This window comes from Acanthopagrus latus, chromosome 1 (genome assembly GCF_904848185.1).
Source record: "Acanthopagrus latus isolate v.2019 chromosome 1, fAcaLat1.1, whole genome shotgun sequence".
NCBI classification, from domain to species: Eukaryota; Metazoa; Chordata; class Actinopteri; order Spariformes; family Sparidae; genus Acanthopagrus; species Acanthopagrus latus.
Window position 1 is genome coordinate 30,512,298 of NC_051039.1, and position 22,033 is coordinate 30,534,330.

General features: G+C 38.6%; 1 protein-coding gene across 6 annotated transcripts in view; it reads right to left on the reverse strand.

Annotated features, from left to right (window-relative positions):
* LOC119020583 (teneurin-3) overlaps positions 1-22,033 on the reverse strand; it is a 274,733-nt gene that overhangs the window by 12,573 nt on the left and 240,127 nt on the right. For all 6 annotated transcript variants that reach the window (XM_037100051.1, XM_037100045.1, XM_037100035.1 and 3 more), the window contains 15 exons: positions 19,912-20,036; positions 19,656-19,763; positions 17,081-17,235; positions 15,955-16,056; positions 14,517-14,690; positions 14,185-14,244; positions 13,202-13,364; positions 11,883-12,021; positions 11,644-11,749; positions 11,109-11,251; positions 10,633-10,811; positions 4,869-4,973; positions 3,554-3,684; positions 1,831-2,000; positions 24-150 (listed from right to left, as the gene is read on the reverse strand). In XM_037100051.1, the coding sequence (XP_036955946.1) occupies positions 24-150; positions 1,831-2,000; positions 3,554-3,684; positions 4,869-4,973; positions 10,633-10,811; positions 11,109-11,251; positions 11,644-11,749; positions 11,883-12,021; positions 13,202-13,364; positions 14,185-14,244; positions 14,517-14,690; positions 15,955-16,056; positions 17,081-17,235; positions 19,656-19,763; positions 19,912-20,036 (1,987 nt within the window). The remainder of the gene's footprint in view (positions 1-23; positions 151-1,830; positions 2,001-3,553; positions 3,685-4,868; positions 4,974-10,632; positions 10,812-11,108; positions 11,252-11,643; positions 11,750-11,882; positions 12,022-13,201; positions 13,365-14,184; positions 14,245-14,516; positions 14,691-15,954; positions 16,057-17,080; positions 17,236-19,655; positions 19,764-19,911; positions 20,037-22,033) is intronic.

A 22,033-nucleotide genomic window follows, 5' to 3' on the forward strand; every position in this document is an offset into this window, starting at 1 on the left:
GCTTTGCTAATGTCATCCTGTACCTTGTCCAGGTAAGTGTAGCTCCACATCTTTCCATCAGCGAAGACTCTGGATATGATCCTTCCCTGACTGTCGTACTCCCACTTCTCTGTGGTTGGGCCTCTCTGAAGGCCTGTCACCTGTCCCGTACTGGACACACAAACACATGCACACAAATATAAGACTCTGTGGAAGGCTGATGTCTGGTTGATATCAGGATGTGTCATATTCAAGTCACGTGTTTCCAGCTAAAATTGAGATCAAGGTTCCCTAAAATTACAGAGTTCTTAACAACACTGGTTATCAGTGTATTAGCGCTACAGCTCTGAAGTTACAAAGGCTGTTTCAAACATTACATACCTTGATGAGGGTTCTCAGTCAACCGTGTCATGGTAATTCTGTGCTAATAATCTGCTAGTGCCAGTAATTTAAGTGCTATATCGTAGGTACCTGGACTGGTATCAGTTTCTTGAAGAAGTTCCACTTCTCATCCAAGAGGCATCTTCAGTTCTGAACTGAAGCCCCTTGGATGAGTTGTGAAAAGTCTATGCCTACAGTATAGCACTTAGTATAACATACGCCTTACAATCCCAAACCATGTATATCCCTAACCTAGAAGACATCAGGTGAAAACTCCCATAGTAGTTTCAGTGCATTTTAAAATCTACAGTATAGGTTGGGGTGTCCAAACTATACCTGCCAGACATACAGTGTGTGGTCTTACAATCGCAGTTATAATTGACCTAATTATATCAAAAGACAATTGTGAATGATGGGTGTCATTTTAGGTGTATTGCTTGCATGATTTTTCAACACCAAACACTATGCCAGTCCGTGGTGTTTCATTTTTATGAACAAAGGTGCAACACAACTTCCACCATATTGCCCTCCACTGCAACAATACCAGCCACTACTGCCTCTTTCTGTCACAGTCCTGCTTTTGTGATTCTGTTATTCCATTTTTTTAAATTTTTAAATCCTCGTGTGTTGTGTGTTGCTTTTCACTCCCTCCCATTGTTTAATCCCTCCCCCCCTTCTGTGCCCAGCTGTGTCATCAGAATTGTGTGTGCATATGTAGTCTGTGTGCTCCCTTTTTTGTCAGTTCATTCCTGTGTTACCATCCTGAGTTTCTCAACTGTGTGACTTCCAGTGTTTTACATTGTTTTCTAGCTGCGCTCTGTTTTCTGGATTTTGTTTGTGGCTTTCTGTTTCTGCTTGCTCTCATGATTCATGATTCTGTGGACTTGGCTTTTGATTTGTACTTTGCTCTTGTGTTGCTACTTAATTATTTATCATTATTTCAGTTTCATAATTAGCCTTTTATTTCTTAATCCAACCTGTGTTCTGTGTGTTTCTGCAATTGGGTCCTCATCTTTTCATAAAATGTCACATGTACGATAAACATGGAAGCGGATTCATTATCCTTTTGAAAATAACAAACTTTATAAGCTTTATGGTAGTAGAATTCAAGGCAAAAGTTTTGTTTTGGATTATATTACACTGTTATATTATATTATATATATATATATATGTGTGTGTGTGTGTGTGTTACTACGATATAATATTATAAAAAGCAAATTCTTACACCAGGCCACAGCATTCAAAGGACTAACAGGTGTAGATGGTATTGAGTGGGTGAATGACACTGATAATCTTGTCACATAGCAATACTGTGCTGGAAAACCTTTGCTCCTGGTATCCATGTCTAGGCCACTTGACACGCATCACCCTCCTCCCATGGAGGGTTTGGCTCTGACCTGTCATGGTTGCTTGTCACATTCATTGAGATATTCCAAGTGAGGTGTCAGTCCCCAGTAAAGAAAGGCTTACCTGGAGTATGTCAGGTTAACTGACAGCAGCTTGCTGCTGGGAATCCAGAGTGTCGGATGGCCTTGTGTGTCATAGATGATCTTCAGTAAGAACTTTCTGTGGTCATCATAAATCTTTTCAGTTCGCAGTGTACGATCATAATCCACAGACAGCAAGTTCCTACCATTCACCTGAGGGGATGGAGACACAAATATCCATTGAATGAATCAAACACCTCGCGAACACAGCTTGGTTTTGAAATTGAGAACAAATGTGTGATCATAGACCAAATTACACAAATAATTTGAAAAGGGGGGACGGATTTTGTTAATATACATGTTCAGATATTTCTCTTCCTATAATTTGTTTAAAAAAGTTCTAAGAATGTTTCATAATGAAATATTAGCTCGCTAGACAAACACTCAAACAACAAATAAGCCCAGGTGTTAAATTCTTGGCGGTTGAATTCAATATCTGGACCTCGGCCAGAAGATCAAAACAATTGCTGGTCCAAGACCCATAAAACACTAGTGTCACAGAGCCAGCTAGCCTCTTTCTTGCTTTCTAAATGAATTACTGTTTGTTTAAACTCCAATTATCAAACCCAGGTTCAACACTTAACTCACCTTATGGGTCCTTGAGCAAGGGGAAATGCTAAGATTCAGCCAATCGACATACCCTTTTCATTAAATAGAGAGTCTTGCTGGAAAATGTTCAAGTGTCATTTTTCCTCATCTCTTTATTCAGCCACTCATTTATTTGTAAATTAGCACTAGTTGAATGCAGTGAGGTGAATAAAGGGGAAGACAAGGAGGATATTGGGATGATGGCTCGTTGCCAGCTGGATTTAAAACAAAACCAATTGGATAACTGCCAAAAGTCATGCAGTGTGTGGCACACCATTCCAGGAGAAACAAATCATTTTGCAGGTTGGCATAGCCTGTCATGTTGTGCCTGATAGATATTTTATAGCTGGTCACACAAGAAGCTTGAAAATGCAGTCTTAACTGGCATCTGGCCAGTAGGATATGCACACCATACTGTATAAACTCAGTCTGAATATTATGATATAGTTGAAAAGCTACATCAAAGTTCTTTATCCAGCCCCTAAATAACCCCATCAGCATCAGCAATGGCTTAAATTGGCTTGTTGCTGCTGCAGGGCAGCTGGACTGTCTTGTGGTGGTGAAGACAAATTCATATGAATCATAAATATTTGGGATTGAGATTTATTTCCAGTAAAAAAAACTGTAAAAACAACCAGTGATGGAATCCTCTATACAATTTACTCAAGTACTGTGCGTTAGTTCAATCTCAGGTACTTTATTTGAGTCTTTTCATAATCTACTACTTTATACTCCCTCTCCACGACATTTATTTGCAACATGTAGTTACCAGTTATTTTGCAGATTCAGATTATTTGGTGTTTATAGGCTATTAATTATGATGTGTTACCAATTAGATAGTGTTGTGGACAGGACATTGTGTAAGAGGGTGCCCAATAATCAGAAGATGCTGAATATTGTACCCCATCATCCGCCAAGGCCGATAACTGGTCTACCCCTCGCTTGCATACATAGTATACATGCTGTATTTAGGGTCAATTTGCACAAACATTTACAAAACAAAAACAAAAGTATTTCTGTAAGCTTACAACAAATTTCATTGCTTGTAGTTCGCTTGTCACAATTGAAGCTTTCTAGTGTTCTCTGTATATGGAATGTTTCAGCTGGACAGCACTCACCCTGAGCTTCCTCCCAAAGACAATCACTTTTCCCCGTGTCTGTTCCTTCCTGAACCTCCACTCCACCAGGTTTTGGCCATTCTCTCCTGGAAGTGTCATGTTGCGTCGGGCTATAGTTGGGTTAGCAGCACCTACAAAGTGATATGAATTAGGATGTTAATACCAAACATATTTTAAAGTGACGTTTGATTAAACAAAAATGAAAGTTTCAACTTATTTTTTTGCGTTTTGCGGAAATGTACATTGCCAACATTTATTCTGGCTACTGGGTAGAAATTTTGGGACCCGATTGCTGAGTTTATTTGACAGTTTGTGAATTTTAATTTTGTGAAGAAGACATTAGATTCTCTGAAGGGTTTCAATTATCTGCCACCTGTCACTTTATGTGACACAGTTGTATGTGGTTTATGTCTTCTGATGAAGGCCATTTCTTGCAAATCACATATGATATCTGTCACTTATCATTGCTTCCAGCTATTTTCCAACATGCTGTAGAGCTTCATGTTGAGATGCACAGACTCGACACTTGCTTTATTTGGTCATCACTTCAATATCTATTGTGGTGAAGGTTATAATGTTGCAGTATTGTAGCTCCACTGCAAATGCAAGCTTGTATATCTGAAAAGTCTGCCCTATATTACCATGCAATAAAACATGTTTATCAAAATGTATAATGACAGATCATTGACAGCATATCAGTAATAATCTGATAATCTCTGTGACTATCCAAACAAAATGTGTTAAACAAAACTGCAATATAAAAAACACTGAATGGTTACATTTGTGTTGCAGTACAGCGACTGAAAGCCTGACACTGATAATCTGTCACGTTTAAAGGGACTTGAGCACACTGATAAATGTGTAAATCTGTAAAGTCATGTGCTCAAGTCCCCTTTTCTTTGAAAGTTTTTGGTCTACACGTTGAGAAACACCTGATCCAGCTGCATTTTACTGGATGATGCATGGAGAGCCTTGTGCATGGAGAACAACCCACTGTGAACCTTTTCAAAACCATGTAAAAGCCTGTCAGATGGTGTTCACCTGCATGTTATCATACTTAATTGTACTGGCATCTAGAGAAAAAGGCATGCAACATGCTGAAACTCATTTACATGGAAATCTGGTACTGAGCACTCTGAGCAATTTATAACCCGTAAGCCCTCAGCATGTAGACCAGTTTACCAGTGTAAACAGAGTCAGACAACAATTACAGACCACTTGTCATTTCAACATGCCTGTAACAAAACTATTTTGATATACAAGCTCTGATTAGTCCCCATATTAGATACAATGTAATGTACTCAAGACTGCATACCTGCTAGTATATGGGGCTCTGTCTGGTAGTGTGTGTCCATCCCATTTGCATAGATTACCCTCAGTGAATGGTCATTACCCACCTGGTAGCTGTTACGAAGCTGGTCTAAATGAGGCAGAAAGAACACTTTTATGAACAAACAACATTGATTGTGTTTTCAATGCAGCAAATGTCAAAGCCTCTATTGAAAAACACTCTATCAACACTTTTTACTTACAAGCTGAGGGTGAAGGATAGAAAAACAGACAAAGAGAGGAGAGCAAGAATGTACAAGAGAGGGAGGGACAAAGAGGGCTAAATGTATGAAGAGAAAACAGTACAATTACTTTATGTGGACAGTGTTCGAATTGCTAATGGCTATTAACACCCCCCAGCCTTTTTTAATTAGGTTTCCCTTGACCTCTTGCAGGACTTAATTGTGTGTAACTGAGAGGGAGACAGAAGCTCACTCGGCTACAGACGCTTTTATTTCTACGTCCTGGCTCCCAATATACCATAAGGTAGATGATTCCTGTTGACTGATTTTTTACAATCAAAGTATTTGAAAAGAAAACTTTTGCCATTATCAAAATAAGTATTAATTACTATCACCCGAAAGTAAGAGCAGTGGAGTTTTCACTACTTTACTTCACCGGTAGAGAACAAGAACAAGAACAAGAAGTCAAAATCTGATAAAGGATGGATGATCATACTTATATTGTACAAGAAAAATCTCAGAAGCGTGAAGAAATGAAAACTGCAAGATGCTAAACGAGATTGGGCCAAGCTACAGCACAAAACAACAATAAACATTGGAGCTGTTTTTCACAGATGGAAATCTCTGATGATAGAGAAATGTTTGTATACTGTCATGCTTTCTGCTGGACAGATAAGTAACTTTAAAGATTAAAACTGACCATTACATTCTGCTGCTTATGGCACAAAACCTATATAGTGTACATTGTTTGTTAGTACATCAGTTTCACTGAAAATATTTCATGTTATTAACGTTACATGTTAGCACACTGTAGCCTCTGTTTGTACGTCTCGGAGAGCTGGTGATAACGTAACATCAGCGAGATTTATTTCGATTAATCCTTGTCTGTTGCGGTGAGACAACACATGGAGCGATGACAAAAAATATATTTAGGGCTGTGTGCCAAAGACAGCCAAATTAATTAAAGCTGCAAGCAGTGATGATCGGGCCCTCACCGCCCACATACTGCTACAGCTGTGGCGCTGTTGGAGGGCGCACACGTAGATGTCTGCATGTGCACACGTTTACTGGACGTTGTCTGAATTGGTGAAATAACACTGCCTGCGTCCACTATGTGGCGCTAGAGATCACCCATCAATTCTGTCATGATGTAATGTATGATATATGATGTTTGATGGCGAAAACAACCTGTAAATGTCATGTAAATTGGATGATGTTTGTCTGCACTGCTAAAGGCTGAGAGTAAGATAGCGCTTCAATTGCCTTCTTTTAAAAATGTATGCATGTGTTTGTGTGAGAAAAAGTTTGAGTGTGTGTTTGTGTGTGGCTTTTGATTTTACGTCTGCTTTGTTTTGCTTGCACTTATTTTGTAAAGCAATTTGTGCTGCATATTATTTGTATGAAAAGTGCTATTACTGAAGTCAGATTGATTGACATGAGGCTGACTTCCAGTTTGTCCAGTGGGTGGCGCTATGGATATGACACAGTACTGATGCACACATGTGTTCAGGGTGAAACCCTCTACATGTGTGACCAATTAGGTGTAGATGGGAACGTGTATGTTGGAGTTATAAGGACTTGCTGCATTGTGGCGAATGTATTTGCATACAAATGTTGTACATGCATGTGCATGTAGGTGGTGGGGCTTCAAGCTTGAAATCTTCCAGGGGGCTCTGTGGAGCCATCTTGACACTGAAAAGGCCCAGACCCTAGCAGATATCAATGTGTGTGACTCATGATGAATGTACAAACTTTGGTGTGTGTGTGAGTTTGTGAAAAGCCTTTAGGGGCTGCTACTGAGCTGATGTGCCACACCTGAGAGGAGTTGTGGTATCAAATTAAAGTACTCATGAGGTTGAACCTACATCTCTTTTCGGAGATGATCATTTTGAACTGATAGTGCTCAGGCCCTAATAATAATTATTTTAGAAAAAATAAATAGAAAAGCTCTTTGACAGAGGAAAAGAGAGAAAAGGAGAGAGTGACAGAGTGAGAGGCTTTTAGTTGTTGGCGACACCTTTGCTGAATAAAAGGCTGATTGTTTGACTGTGTTAGTCAAGTTGTCTGATGGCTAGTTTTCTCTGTGCCCGCTGCCCATTTCAAGAGAGGTTCAGAAGTTGGAATGTTTCAGACAGATGTTATTATAATATAGCAACGCTTGCGCAAACTTTGATGCCTGCAAGCATGTATGTTACTTCAAAACACAGATTTTTAAGACACAACTTTGTTATAATGAGCTGAGTTTTGTTTGCAGTTATCATGGCCATAGCCAGCTATGAGGTCCAGACCTTGGTGATTATTTTCTAAGAAAATAGGCCCACATTGTTTTAATAGGCCTATATGAATTAAGAATTCAAATATGGCCCTATATAACTGTATAATCAGTAGTTAAATGTCTGGTCAGTGAGTAAGTGTCTGTGTGGCAGCTCTACCTCTACCATATTCTACACCACTCCTCTGCATTACTGTTTAAAGCAGCATAATGGCAGAAGCTGCAGCAAAAGCAGCTGACCACTAATATTTACAGAAAGATTTCAGTGCAGCAGGCTGCAGCTGTGGAGTCGTCACAACACTGGCAGAGAGCAGTAAGTGTGTCTGTTGTGTTAAATCTAATCATTTTAATTTAGAGTCAGGGTATATGCTTCAAAACTGATTATACTGCTGATCTGTCACAATGCAGTGAAATATTTAATGTAATGTGTGCATTTATCAGTCAACTCATTGGTGTGTGGCCTGATGAAGAGGCGAGCAGAGAGCAACTTATGCACATGAAACAAGGACAAACTAGTGATATCATATTTCAGCAGCAGAAGGTCTTCAGGTAAAAGTGAAGATGAGAAGTCAGATGAGTCATCTGGTACAAGACATTTTCAGAAAGACGACAGACTGATGAAGCCACGTCTCTAATCTTATTGTCTTCACGTGATTGGACAGCGCAGATGTCACACTGGGACTTGGGATATCTGTACCGGATTCCCCCAATCTTAAAGACACTGCAACATGTTGATTCTCTTAATATCTACTTTGTGGCATAACAGACATGGTCTTTTATTGTCATACACACAATCTGCTAATTTAGTTTCCAGATCATAATATATATAAACTGGACCAACTCCAGTTTGCCTATCAACCTGGTACAGGAATGGACAACGCCATCATCTTCCTTCTGGGCAGATCACTGTCTCAACTGGTAAAGCCTGGAAGCACTGTGAGGATCATGTTTTTACATACACACAGATATAGATCTTCACTTTAAGCTTTAAGCTCATTTTATTATTTCAAGTTTTATTCTCTTCAAGACATTACTCTTAAGAGAAGTTGTTTGCGCATTCTTATTGTAACTTTTGTATTTTTCACCTTCAACTTTTGTGCTTTTTCCAGAACATAATTCTGCGACCTGACGTAAAGAAAGTGAAATTTAATTTGAAATTCTCGTAATAAGTAAACCAAGGGTAACTTGATCGGCCAACGAAACATCCTTCAGTAATTTTAGTGGACTAAAGAAGACCATCATCATCATTATCCTTTTCATTAAGACTATCCTCATTAACAAACATGTTACAGCAACCTGCTGTTTAAGAAACCATGCAGCTTGCTGACTCTCCAAATGATGCTCAGACAAGTATCCATTCCCTCATCCTACTGGATTGAGTTGGTGTTTAGGTCAGGGCTCTGATAACATTAAATGGTTTTCTTAATATTTAAATGCTTTCACCACCCACAATTTCACCATCAGCCACATTTGATTCATAAGCTCATTACATTAGTCATTACAGACTCAGCATCTTTCTGTTACCTGTAAATTTTGTAATCTGCTTCATTTGCTGTTTCATTTATTTACTCTATTTAGCCAAATAATATATTTAACTATATTTAGCTGTATGTCGTTGTCTGTGCAGGTTTGTTTCAATGTAGAGAACCGATCGTAACTGTGTGTAGCAGTCACTACTTCAGTAATGAGATTAGAATGATTTGATGTTGATTTAAGTTAACCTTGATTGATATTGATGAAATTAACCTTGTCCTAAAAGAACGCAGGTGGTGACCTATTCACGAGTGCTTTATTTATCTAAAGCGACTGATAAATTAAATTTACAAGTAGTGTTTCCTCTGCAACAGCTAATTGTGTGGGAAGGACTAAATGAAGAACAGAGATGGATTCTGGACCTTACTAATTTCTAAAACCCTGGCTATTTCCATCCAGAGCTGACTCTTAAATCTAAGCAAGTCATATCGGAATTCCAGCACAAGAAAAAGCTTTGTACAATATATTATGGATGGGGAGAGACAGTGCACACAGCTTACTAGAGCCAGCCCATAATGCTGCATGAACATTTACTGCATTTGTCCTTGTAGAGCATTTTTATCACTGTCATGTCCTGCATTAGCAAATGTTCCACAGCTTCCCAATACAACATCAAAATGACTAACTAGAGCAGCTCTATTAGTTTGTTTATCATGTTTGTGTTGTGCCTAGACCTAATTTGATTTCACATTACCTAGACCACTTTGAGACTGGCACACTGTGCAGTTTAGATGATGGTGAGGAGGTGAAAAGATCAATCATGCACACGAATTGATGGAGAGGAATTCTACACTTGTCGGTAGCTTTGAATAACTTATTACATTCCAATCAATACGGGCCTACGGCAAGGGAGGTTCTACTTCTTCACGTTCCAACACATGTAGCTTGCTATGAAACAAATCTCTGCCCGCCACTTGAGGCCTTGTTTCAACAGGCTCATTAGTTCAGATTTAACAAGGGCATCAGTGCTAAACTATTGCTTTCCCACGCAATAAGAATGTGGAAACTGCAGGCTGTTTCCCTTTAAATCTATTATCTGAGGGGATGAATTGACAGATAAATCAATAACTCACGTCCTCATCTTGGATCTAGTCTTAAAAGGTTTAAATGAAGACAGAAAACTTTAAATGCACTTAACGTAACTTTCATGATCAAGCTGCTGGTAAAAGGTACTTGTACGTCTGACATAATCCACAGAGCATCAAATTATAGAAAATGCTTTTCAAAATAGAAGTGAAAATGGCTTTGATTGTGAGGTAGACGTGGGACGTTTTAAGTGATGGTCACTGGCAGTATTTTATATAAGTTGTTGGTTTTTCTGTGGTTTCATTTTTCATGCTGCACTTTCTAGGAAAGATACATAAAGATACATACTTGTAACATACTTGTAACAATACAACTACATGTCTAAATGTGAGTATCTAAATACAATTTGACAACACTGATATTTACAAGCTCCAGCACGACTGCTCATTTCTCAAAGCTAATGCTGTTTTTGCAACATTATTTGAAAGAATGCTGAGAAAACATAATTAGCATGTACATGTTGGTGTACATCTTCTTCAGTTTAAATATGTATTCATCAATGTGTTGATTTGTCCTCTAAAACAAGCTCATTTCCATCTGAGCCACAGCTGCCTGTCATGCTTTAAATGAAAACCAGGGAGTGTGTTCCACTGAAATGTTGAAAGGAACCCATCTTACAAAACACACTCTCTAGCACAACTGTCTTTCTTATTCTGTCACACACACAAACACCTTACCCTGCACCAAAGTGTAGAAGGAGTCTATTGATGACAAGTTGGTTGTTATGGAAACATCCTCATCCCTTCCTGATGTCTCAATGTCCACAGCAACAGCCCCTGACGACATGTCACTGTGGAGATTGGTCACTACGCCGGTGGGGAAGGTCACATTAGTCAGACGACCCTCGCTGTCATAGCTACAAGGACAGGATGCAGGGAGGAGGAATGAAGGCACATTAGTTGCCATTACTTTAATTTATGTACGCACAACTGAACGTGCTACATGTAGGCTGGCCAAAGTGGATTTTGAACTGGATAAAGCCAGAAATTAATCATTTTAATTACAAGATGGAGATTTCAAATTTAGCTACTAAGTCAGTTAGGTAGGTTTTCAATTACTTGATGTGTCTTCTCAAAATGCCACTGGTCTTCCAAAAAGATATAGATTATGTACAGAGTATTTACTCCAATATAAACACAGAAATGCTGCTCACTCATAAAAAGTGGTCCAGCCTATCTGGATGCTCTTGGTAGCCAGCAAGCCGCTGTTGCCATGGTAACTAAACAAGACCAGTTCCTGACCCTGAGCTGTGAGAGTCTTCAGACCTCCGTTAGTCCCGATGGTCAGCCAGATGACCTATACACAAGCAAAAACAGTCCGAGGTAAGGAAGGTAAGGAATACCATCTCAATAACAGAGACATTATGATATCAGTTCATTGGCTTACATACACTTAAGTGTTGAGTTCTAGATTAGTGGTTTTTAAAATAAATACATTTCAAGTTTCAATTTGTATTCAGTCCTTTAAAGGTCATTGTAACCAATAATAACACTGATAATAGTAATAATAACCATGATATTTTAAGATATGGTTGTCTATATTGTCTATGGAAACCTAATTGTAACTGTTGTAAGCCTAGTATACTGTATTTTGATTTATTTTGATATATACTCTCAAATATCGACACAGGAAAATTAATTCTGTCCAGTTAAGCTCTGCAGCATGGCAAAAAAAATTGCTCATCTCACCTGATTGTCGGGGGCAACCACACGTACAGGCAACCTGTTGGTATCTCTACGGATACGGAGGGTGTTCCCACTACTGTCTGTTACTGCGGTTACATCCTCCTCATTGCTAAAAGAGACCGAATGAAAACAGGAAAATGACAAGAAGGTTAAGTATTGCAATGTGTTGTAATTACATTCATCTTCAATTATGATACATATTTGTTTTTTCCACATATGTGCTCATGCCCAAACACACCAACCTGTAGCTGAAGTTGTATTTGTAGTCTCCAGTAACCAGAGACATGGTGAACTGATGAGTCCCATTTGCATCAAACACAAAGAGCTCTTGTGAGGCTGGAGAAGCCACTTCATAGGAGCTTGGACCTGAAGCAAGAGAGCCTGAAGACACAGGCAAGCATACAGTTGGAGAGACTTGTGATTTCTTTATTTAATTTGTTTTCTATCATTATTTGTATTTTATTTCATTAATTCTATTGATATTTCCATTATCTATTTCTATTAGAATACAAAGGTTCCTTTGAGACTATGCACAGTCTAACCTGTAGTATACTGCTGTGGTAAATGTTAAACTTTTGAAGCCTTTGAGACCACATTGTCAGTGCATGCTGTGTGACTGCTGGTTAAACCAAAAGATACACTCATTAACAATGGAAAAGATTAGATGGAGTACAACAGGCCATGAGTTTCTGTCTCTGCCAGGGCATCTCCGACTGGCCAAATGTCCCTGTGAGCGATGCAGCTAACTCGGTTTGATCCAAATTTTGTTCCTCTATCCAGCATTCTTTTGGCTCAAGTTCATTCGCAGAAAAATAAAAAGAATGAAATAAGCCTCACTCAGCAAAATGAAATCAGAGATTGATGTGCCCACATCTTTACAGACCTGGCTCCATATCAAGCTATTGCACTGGATGAGCGGAATGTGCCCAGAACTGACAAAACACGAGACTCTGTTAAGAGGAAGAAAGTCCGTTACTTTGTCGTGTAGACTGCAGCGGGTGGGAATCAAACCACTAGCTACTGTGTGGTGAATGACCGCTCTACCTCCTGAACCACAGCTGACACCAGTCTTGACGTCATGAAGACAGTCAGATCATTCCCCAACCAAAAGCCCTGGTTGAATGGAAAGGTGGGGCTCCACCAAAAACCCAAAAAGCTGTTTGCCTCTCTTTCTGTCCTTTCTTTCCTTCCATCAATCCATCCATAGTCACTGCAATCATAGACATGGTCTTGTATGTATACAAGTATCCAAAAAACCCATATCCCTAAATATCACTTCATCTCCAGCTTCCCAAGCTCCTAAGTAAGCCAGTGAGAGGGACTTGAATGGGAATGAAACATCAACCTGAAATTGCAAAAGTACTTGAACTACATGTGACAAGAGCAACAGAAACGTGATGCACGTCTAAGCTGAGCCTTAGGCTGGAAAATATCATACAACATATATACAACATTTTTTTTTTCTTTTTTAAAATATTTTTGGTTTTCCTAAATACAGTGAGATGTGGGGAATGACATTAGTATACTCACTTAATGTGTATGTGGTACTATATATACATACCAGTTGGTGGTTGGTTGCGGCGTATAGCTCTAATTCTGATGTTTCCCAGATCAGCCACATACAGTGTCCCATCTGGAGAAACCACCAAAGAGGAAGGACAATTAAGCCTGGCGTCTTTAGCATATCCATCTCCTGTCTGATAGCAGTCACAGTTGGCATCGTTCTGCAGGACAGAGGAAGGTAGGGAGTGGGAGAGGAACAAGCAGCAAATCGACAGATCAGAAGTGAGAGGTAGAGAGTAACACTACATAAATGATTGAGCATGACATGTGCTATGGAGAGCAGAGAAGAGATGTGGGCACCACTTAAAATTGAACAGGAAAAAAAAGATTCTCATGAATTAAATATCTTTTATTCTACTGTATTATTGATACATTCATGTTGAGCAGGCCCTGACTGTCGTCACTGTGCCATTGGCTCATATTGTACTGGGATCTGATTATTGACAATATTTGAAATGGTATTTAGATTCTAGAAATATAGGTCCTAGCCTATGGCAGAAGGAGGTGAGTTATACAACTCTACTTCCAGGCAAGTTTATTTAAACTCTGACTGATTATTCTGATTATGCAGGAAGTTTGAAGTTAATAACGTTTGTGTATTTGTTTTAATTGCAGTTAAAAATTGCAATTTTCCACGGTCTGGACAATGCTCTAGCCCAAAAGCCCAAAGTGGCGATACCTGCTGTCCAGGAATGCAGATCTTAACGCATTCAACACCTTTCTTATCTACCTAATTTGATTTTTTCTTAAAATTGACTCCTTTTACCCTAAGCCATGAAATTATAAATCACCCCTCATATAATGAATCTAAGTAAGTTATCTCCTTGACTGCAACACATTACATGTAAACCTACATGAGTTTGGTGGGCTGAGGGACAATATAGCTGTACAAAGATATAAAGCGAGCACATGGAGGACTAAAAATGGCAATCCTCAGTGTTAACTGGTGTATATTGAAATGGTTTTGGTATACTACAGTACCTTGCAGTCACACTCAGAAAGTGCTCCACCTAGATGGGTAATTTCTCCGTCAGTCGACACCTAGTGGGAGAACAGTCAGAAATCAGTTTTAGAACATGGCCTGCTCTTTCACAGCAAATAAAGACATACTGAAAGCTTTTAGCTTTTAAGTTTTTGAAATCATTAAGGCCATGCCCACTCTCTCTAATACTAAACTAAAATCCTCATTTTAATACTTCTACTACTACTGACTTGGAAAGACATTTTTAGTTGTGCTTTCTTGTCGGAAAAAAGTTAATGCGTTAATCAGAATTAATGTAAAATGAATGTGCCATATGTATCCTGAAGATTACCTGTCGAATGCGATGGATTTTCTTCTCATCCGTCTCTGCGATGTAGAGGATGCCACTGTAGGACAAGGCTATGGCTGTAGCTCCCTCCAGCATGGTCTGGACTGCTCTCTTCCCCATAGTATATTCTATACCAGGCACCTGGCAGTGCATTGGACGACCTGCTACAATACGAACCTGAACAAACACACATACAACGATAAAGCAATACAGCATTTTGTATTGATTTAGGCAGCCCCTTTGGAATAAAAGTAAACAGATCGGATAAGCGGGTGCATTTGTTTTGGAAGCAACTTAAAGAAACACACAACTTTTTTAAAATGCTATTTTTCTGTTCCAAACAGCTGAAGATGTTGGTAAATCAAAAGTAAACTTTATTTTTAGAATCACTCCATTCATACTCATTACATGTAGGCCTACTATCTAGCCTTGGCCTTGCTTGGTAATAATGACTTTGTTGATCAAGTACGTTCCCCACATCACACATCTGTTTAGAAAGAAGACGGCCATTTCAAAATCCGTTTTGAAGCTTTTCAAAACCCACCTACATTCTGTAAATGCAAACTGTAAATTGTGATTTTGTTGTTCTGTTCTGTACATGTGACATCTATTGCATGTCTGTTTGTCTGGACAGGGATCCCTCCTCTGTGGCTCTTCCTGAGGTTTCTTCCATCTTTTGTTTTCACTGTTTAAACGTTTTTTTAACTCTCAACATGGCAAGTTTTTCCTCACTCGAATCGAGGGTCTAAGGGCAGAACATGTCATTCACTGTACAGATTGTAAAGCCCACTCAGGCAATGTGATTGTGATTTTGGGCTATTTGAATACAACTGATTTGATTTGATTTGATTCACAGCTCTCTCCATCTGTTTTAATGACTGCTCAAGATATAATCACGTTTCCCCTTGTGCTGTATCACTGACCCTTATAGCTTTTAATGTTCTTTTTTTTCCCTCTTGCTTGTCCTGCAAAATAAAAATAAAACCTCCTGCCGTCTATTTAACTTGCTAATGTGATCCTCAGTGCAAGACTTTGTCTGGGAAAATTTAAACAAAGGCCCTTCTGTTCTGTGTTTAATAAATCATTTCGCAGAGGAACTAGACCTGTTGACAGGCACTGAATAAGAAAAATATAATGGTCTTGTTTGCTTATGACTGTGTCATACGGAGGGATCAGTCAATAACTGAGACTGTTTCATAGCCAGTAAAAACTCCTTGTAGTACTTTCAAAGAGGAACAATTTCTTAGAGATTAAAAGGAAGGCTATTAAGGCCATTTTAATCATTGCTATCAATTTTATTTTTTTCTAGTTTATTATAACTAAAAAAGCCAATTTATTAAACAACAGATTTGAAAAGCAGCATGTTTCAGAAAATTTGCAAAAAATACAAAACAAAAAAACACAAACACTTCTGTTCTGTCAGTACAGGTGTAGTCCATACCTGTCTATTTTCAGTGATCTGTAGCACAACGTTGTTGTCCAGTACGAAGATGGAGTTATCCATTGGATTGATGGCTAAATCCGTGGGCCACTCCAAACGAACCTGGATTGATTGTAGTGGGGAAGAGGAGAGACATTTTCACTTCACATTCTTCTCAGACTCTGTATCAAATTATGCAGTATTTTCTATTGATTTAAATATTCATATAAAGTGTATAGTCCAGATAACTCCTGCCAACTTTGTCTAATTGAAACAGTGCCCACGGTCAAATGGCACTGTTTGATTATGACTGGTGGTATGTAAATGATATACACACACATATATACATACATACGTACGTACGTACGTATATATGTGTATATACATACATATACATATTATATTACCCCAAACTGCTCCTGATGTGCTGGTCAGCACCTTGCATGGCAACCACCGCCATCAGTGTATGAATGAATAACTGTAAATCACTTTGAACAAAAGCGTCTGCTAAATGCCCCAAAATATAAATGTAAATATTGTTATCACATAGAGACCCTACTGGTTTACTAAATTCTCATTTGATTCAAACCCTGATAGCAATCCAACAAGAAAAGGACATTATAGTAAGACTGTAAAGCATATTGTGCATTAAATTATAATATTACACAGACTGTATAGTTATAAAAAATGAACAACATTTATCTATGGAAAGAGCTGTGAAACATGACGATGTATGGGCTGCCAGTTCCTTCTTTCCACAAGTGAAGTCAAGAGGTAAACTAGATAAGTGCTGGTGTGTGTGTGTGTGTGTGTGTGTGTGTGCATAGGTGCTGTTCATTCCAAAGTTTCTGAAATAAACTCAGGAAAGGTCAGCACATGTCACCACATCTAAAAATCCATTCCTTGTTAAGAGTTAAAAGGTGCTAATTTTCTGATGCTACATCAGAGCTACTCATCAAACAAACATTTTCAGCCTTAGAGCCTTGATTTAACTCTGTTGTCTGTTTTGCAACTCATTTTCAATAGCAGTGTATATTTACTAAAAACATTTAGCACCAGTGCTTAAATGACATTGTTATACCATAGTGGAAAGGCAGTCAGGTTGGATAGGTAGATGTAGTAAATTTAGGTTCTCTTTACATATTACCTGTCTTATGTGCATGCTAGTGTCGCAGGTCAAAGGGCGTGCAGAGGTGAGGTCATTGCTGCCCAGCACAGTGGAGATTATTCCATTACGATCCACTTTCCTGATCATAGTCCCATCAACGAAATAGATCAAACCATTTCTATCAACTGCAATCCCTGTAGGGAACAGAACACAAACCAACATTTTCCTCAGTTGATTGTTAAAACAGCAACTCAATGATTGGAAGAAGAAAATAAGATATATTTCTTTAGTGGGGAAATCATGATGGCAAGTGCAGCAGATAATTAAAAAAGGACACCATAAAGAAAATATAAAAAGGAGAACAATGAGAGTCCACAATGGATTTCAGAAAAGTGAAGTAAGAAGTGATTAAAAAGTAATATATAGATGAACCCAACAGCATAAAATAAACACTAAACATTAAGATTCAAGAAGTATTTTGTAACCCTGAAGATATGTAAACTACATTAAACACCTGCATGCCTTGCATAGTAACCATCACATGGACATGAGGTGTGTGCTTGCTGTCTTTTTAACACATCTTTGACCAGGAATACGAGCCTGTCTACTTTCTCTGCAGAGGACCCGTTGTGGTTTCGCAGCACTAACCTGGGGTCAAACATTTTCATCATGTGGTTGAACCTCCAGCCCCACTGTATATATGGGCACCATATCTTTAGCGATATGCAACGTAACTGTACACCGGGACCCTTTCTTGTCATACTGAATGATTTAATAATGCCACTAATGTTGGCTGCTTTATAGCGGGTGTTTGTGGGCTGCCTCGCTCCTGTGCATCTCATAGTGAACAACAAGTGTCCCACTGTGATGCTGTGTCAGTCCGCGGTTCTGGCTGCATTTGTAAGTATCCTTGAACAAGATATTATCACTCTCTACAATATAGAAATGAGCCATGAGGTCATTTCATAAAGTTTGATTTCAGAGTGAAACTAAACCTAAAAAGTCTCAAAAGTTTTTGCTTATTAATTCTTGGTATAAAACAATGTGACAATGGTGAAAAAATGCACAAAAACAAGGGCATTATGATGCATAATAATGCATAATAATTAATTCATTATGTGGGCTATAATCTGAGGTGCTCTTAATTTGCAGTCTCCGACGCTGGTAATTCTAATTAACATATCCTCTGTAGCGGAGATAACTCTTGGTCTTCCTCTCCTGTGGCAGTACTCATGAGAGCCAGTTTCATCATGTGTGATCATTTCCGCGACTGCACTTGAGGATACGTTGAACATTCTTGAAATGATGTTGTAAAGTACTGGTGGACTGTCATTTCTCTTTTCACATTAAGAAGGAAAGAAATTTCACAAATTACCTCTTGACAAGGCACACCTGTTCATAGAAACCATTCCAGGTGTGTAACTAATGATCTGATCTAAGAGAATGCCAAGAGTGTGGGAAGCTGTCATCAAAGCAAAAGTTGGCTACTACTGATTAATTTAAATAGGCCAGTCAATGTAGCTCAAAAAACTAGACATTTGCAATAGAAATGTCTCATAGTTTTTATTGGTCCTAATACCCTCTTGAATCATATATTAAAAGTCTACTGCTATAGATAGAGAGGAACATATTTTTTTTTCGAGCTTAAGAAGTTGTGCCCAACACTCTAATTGAGTGGAATTGGGGAAAATGTTCAATTAATAGCTATCACAATGAATCTTCTCCAGTTGATAAGTGGCATCATACCAAAGAAAAAATATATTGCAAGTTTTTTGGGCTAAATTGACCGGCCTATAAAATATAAATCATTCTGGTTTGTTAACACTTTTTTGTTTACTACATATTTCTATACATGTTGTTTCTTAGCTTGGATGTCTTCAGTATTCATCTACAATCTTCACAAATATAGAAAAACCATGAATGAGAAGGTGTCTCCAAACCTTTGACTGGACTAGATATATTACCTGCTTAATTATTTATTTATTTGTTTATGTATTCATAAGCAGTTATCAAATATTAAATCTTATGCTTAATTATTAGTTTAAGATGAGTGGAGAGGGGGTGAGATTAGATACGTTTAGGCTTCCCCTGACTTCTTTTCGAACATGTGCTTCGAATTGCCTGTTTTAATGGACTTTTCTTTTGTCGGTTTGTTAGTTTGTGGACTCTATGGACGTGTTCGAAAAAAAGATTTCAGTGAATGAATGAATGAATCAATGAATGAATGAATCAATCAATCAATCACTGCTGTAGGTCCACTGGCTTGTCGTTAATCAAGCAGTGAATTCAAATTCATTCTGCTTGAAAGTTGGTACAGTTTGGTTCATGGACTAACAAACAGCCAAAATCAGTCAAAAGAAATGTAATCTAATGAATATCTTACAGTTAGCTCCTATATCCCATATATTCCACCACCCAGACTATGCACAAGTTTGTATTATTTTCTTCTTCAGGGATTTGAACATTTCAGTATGGCTTTGGTGCTATACTGCCAATTAAATCAATCTCCATTCTAAATATTGGACTGAGTATGTGTCTGGGCCAATTAGGACCAATTTCCAACTCTGAATCTAAATACAGGTTGATTTGTTCATGTGTGGTTGTGTGTTTGCACCTTTAGGTCCCAGTAGCTGTGCCTCTGTAGCTTTTCTTCCATCTCCACATCGTGCTTCATCAAATGGAGGACACTGTTCACCTGTGCCAGCCACTACTTCTCCATTACCTGAATACACACATACACACACACACACACATCATGCTATATTGTAAGCAATTTAATTGCAATTAATGTATGCATTTAAATACATTCAAATTAAGCTTTGAACAATACCGATTACATTCATTCATACTTAAAGGAAGTGCATTCTTACTGATGAGGTCACGGGCACCGCTGAGCATCTTGGGTCGGTAGATTCGACGAGAGTTAGTGTCTGATACATACAGCTGCCCTGTTACTGGATCGGTGGCTAGATAGTAACGGTGAGCAGGATTGTTGCTATGGAGGGAAGTGGTGGACAAAAGAGGACAAATGAGAGAAAAATGAGAGAAAATGAGAGAAACAAGAATTAATTTATTGAGGCGAGTCATGCATACTGCATGTATCTTTAACAATTTCAACATCTCTGTTAGCCATTTTCAAACAGAGACTCTGGATTATCTCTGCAGCAGGGGTTTGCTAATTCTCTGCCTTTGTTTGTTCACACAGAAGAAAGAAGCTTCGGCATCAAGCTGCACCAGTGTCTCAATTCATAAAGCAAAAGAGGCGTGATGGAACACATCACGATGATGACTTCTGTTTTCTTTTTTTTTTTGATGTGTGTCTCCTGGTGTCCACCTGTTAATCTAAACATGTACCTACTGACTGTTTATAATCATATTGATATTGTTATAATGTGTAGTGATCGAGAGAACAACCCACCATACATCCTGGTAAGTGAAAAAGTTACGTTTTTCGCTCTAACTTACATAAATAAGTAACCAGTAATTCGCCATCTGTCTAACTGTCTCACTCGCAGGGAGGGATGCTTTTTTCTGGGGAAAGGTTCCCTCAAGTCTTAAAGACAGTTATTACAACAACACAACAGTGGAAGGGAGACAGACACATGGTGAGTTATAGTTTTTTGCCAGGGAATGACACTGTTTCTTTGGGCAGAAATGTGACAAAGAGTCGGTAGGACAGACACTTCTCCAGGCATAACCGCGGTATTTTTTTCGTCATCTAAGTTGCCAAAGACACTACCAGGTACTAGGTTATTGTTGTTTGGTCTTGTAACATTGCTTTGTGGGACATTTCTCTTTACTTTGTTGAGTATAGGATCTGTTTAGTTATCAGACTGTGAACATCATTAGAGAGACACGCCCAAGCTTATCCATTCACACAGATGCTGGTTTGCCTCTGCTGTGCCTCTGATAATCCCTCCAGAGGTGCATAGGATCTGCAGTGAAATCTGACCCCTTGCCACATCTGAAACTTTCACACAGAGGAAGTTGCAGGAAATTGGCGCAGGATTCCTGCACTCAAACGGCAATGTGAATGGTGCTCGTGAGCACAAACTCTATCCATAAGTGTGTATGTAAGTGTATGTATTTAACAGTTTTACAAATGCTTACGAACACTTACAATAAAATCATCATCAATTCGGTTCCAGCATCATTATAATAGGGACATGAAGGAGACTGTCTTAAGCTGATGATGAAGATGTTATGAATAAAAGAGAAGCCGATGAAGTGCCAGCCAAGTAACCAGCAGCATACCAGGGGGTTGATGTCAGAGTGCTACATTTGGATTATCTCACGGTACTTAACAAAAGTCTTGCAGCAGTGGGCAGTTTTAACTTTTGTGTGGGTTGGTGAAGGCAGATAAAAACTTTTCCCACCAACCTTTTTAGAAGAAGAGAAGCTACCTATCCACAGAGTACTGTTAATGTACTGCTGATGCAAACGGAACACTACATTAAAAGCACTAATGAGACTTTTATTATAAAGTGGGCTATCACAGGAAATGCACTATGAGTTAAGCACTGTTATAGTTCATCAAAAAAATTACAGAGTAAAACTTTGGTAAATTTTGGCATTTCTGGACAGCCAATTGGTTTGAAAAATGTGGGAGTAGATGTTTACAGTCTATAAGAGCAATGGGAAGTCTTAGTTTTAGATGAAGATTTTTTCAGAAAAGGTAACCAACTCAATTTTTGTCATTATCAGGTTCTCTATAAGCAGCAGAGTGTTAAAATTAGTAAATGATTACTTAGTTACTTAGTTAATTAATGTACCATTTCTATAGAGTGTTGCCAAGATGGGAGAGCCCACTGAGGCAATGTGAGGACAGGTAGGCAGAACAAGGCTGCCTGACACAACAAGGCCTCTTGAGAGGAAATTGTGTTTTAACAAAAAGGTTTTTAATTTAATTGAAAACTGCAATAGGATAAGCCATAATGTCCAATCCCATCATTATGTCTTGCTGGAGGGTTTGGTTTGGTGCTGCTGTGTATG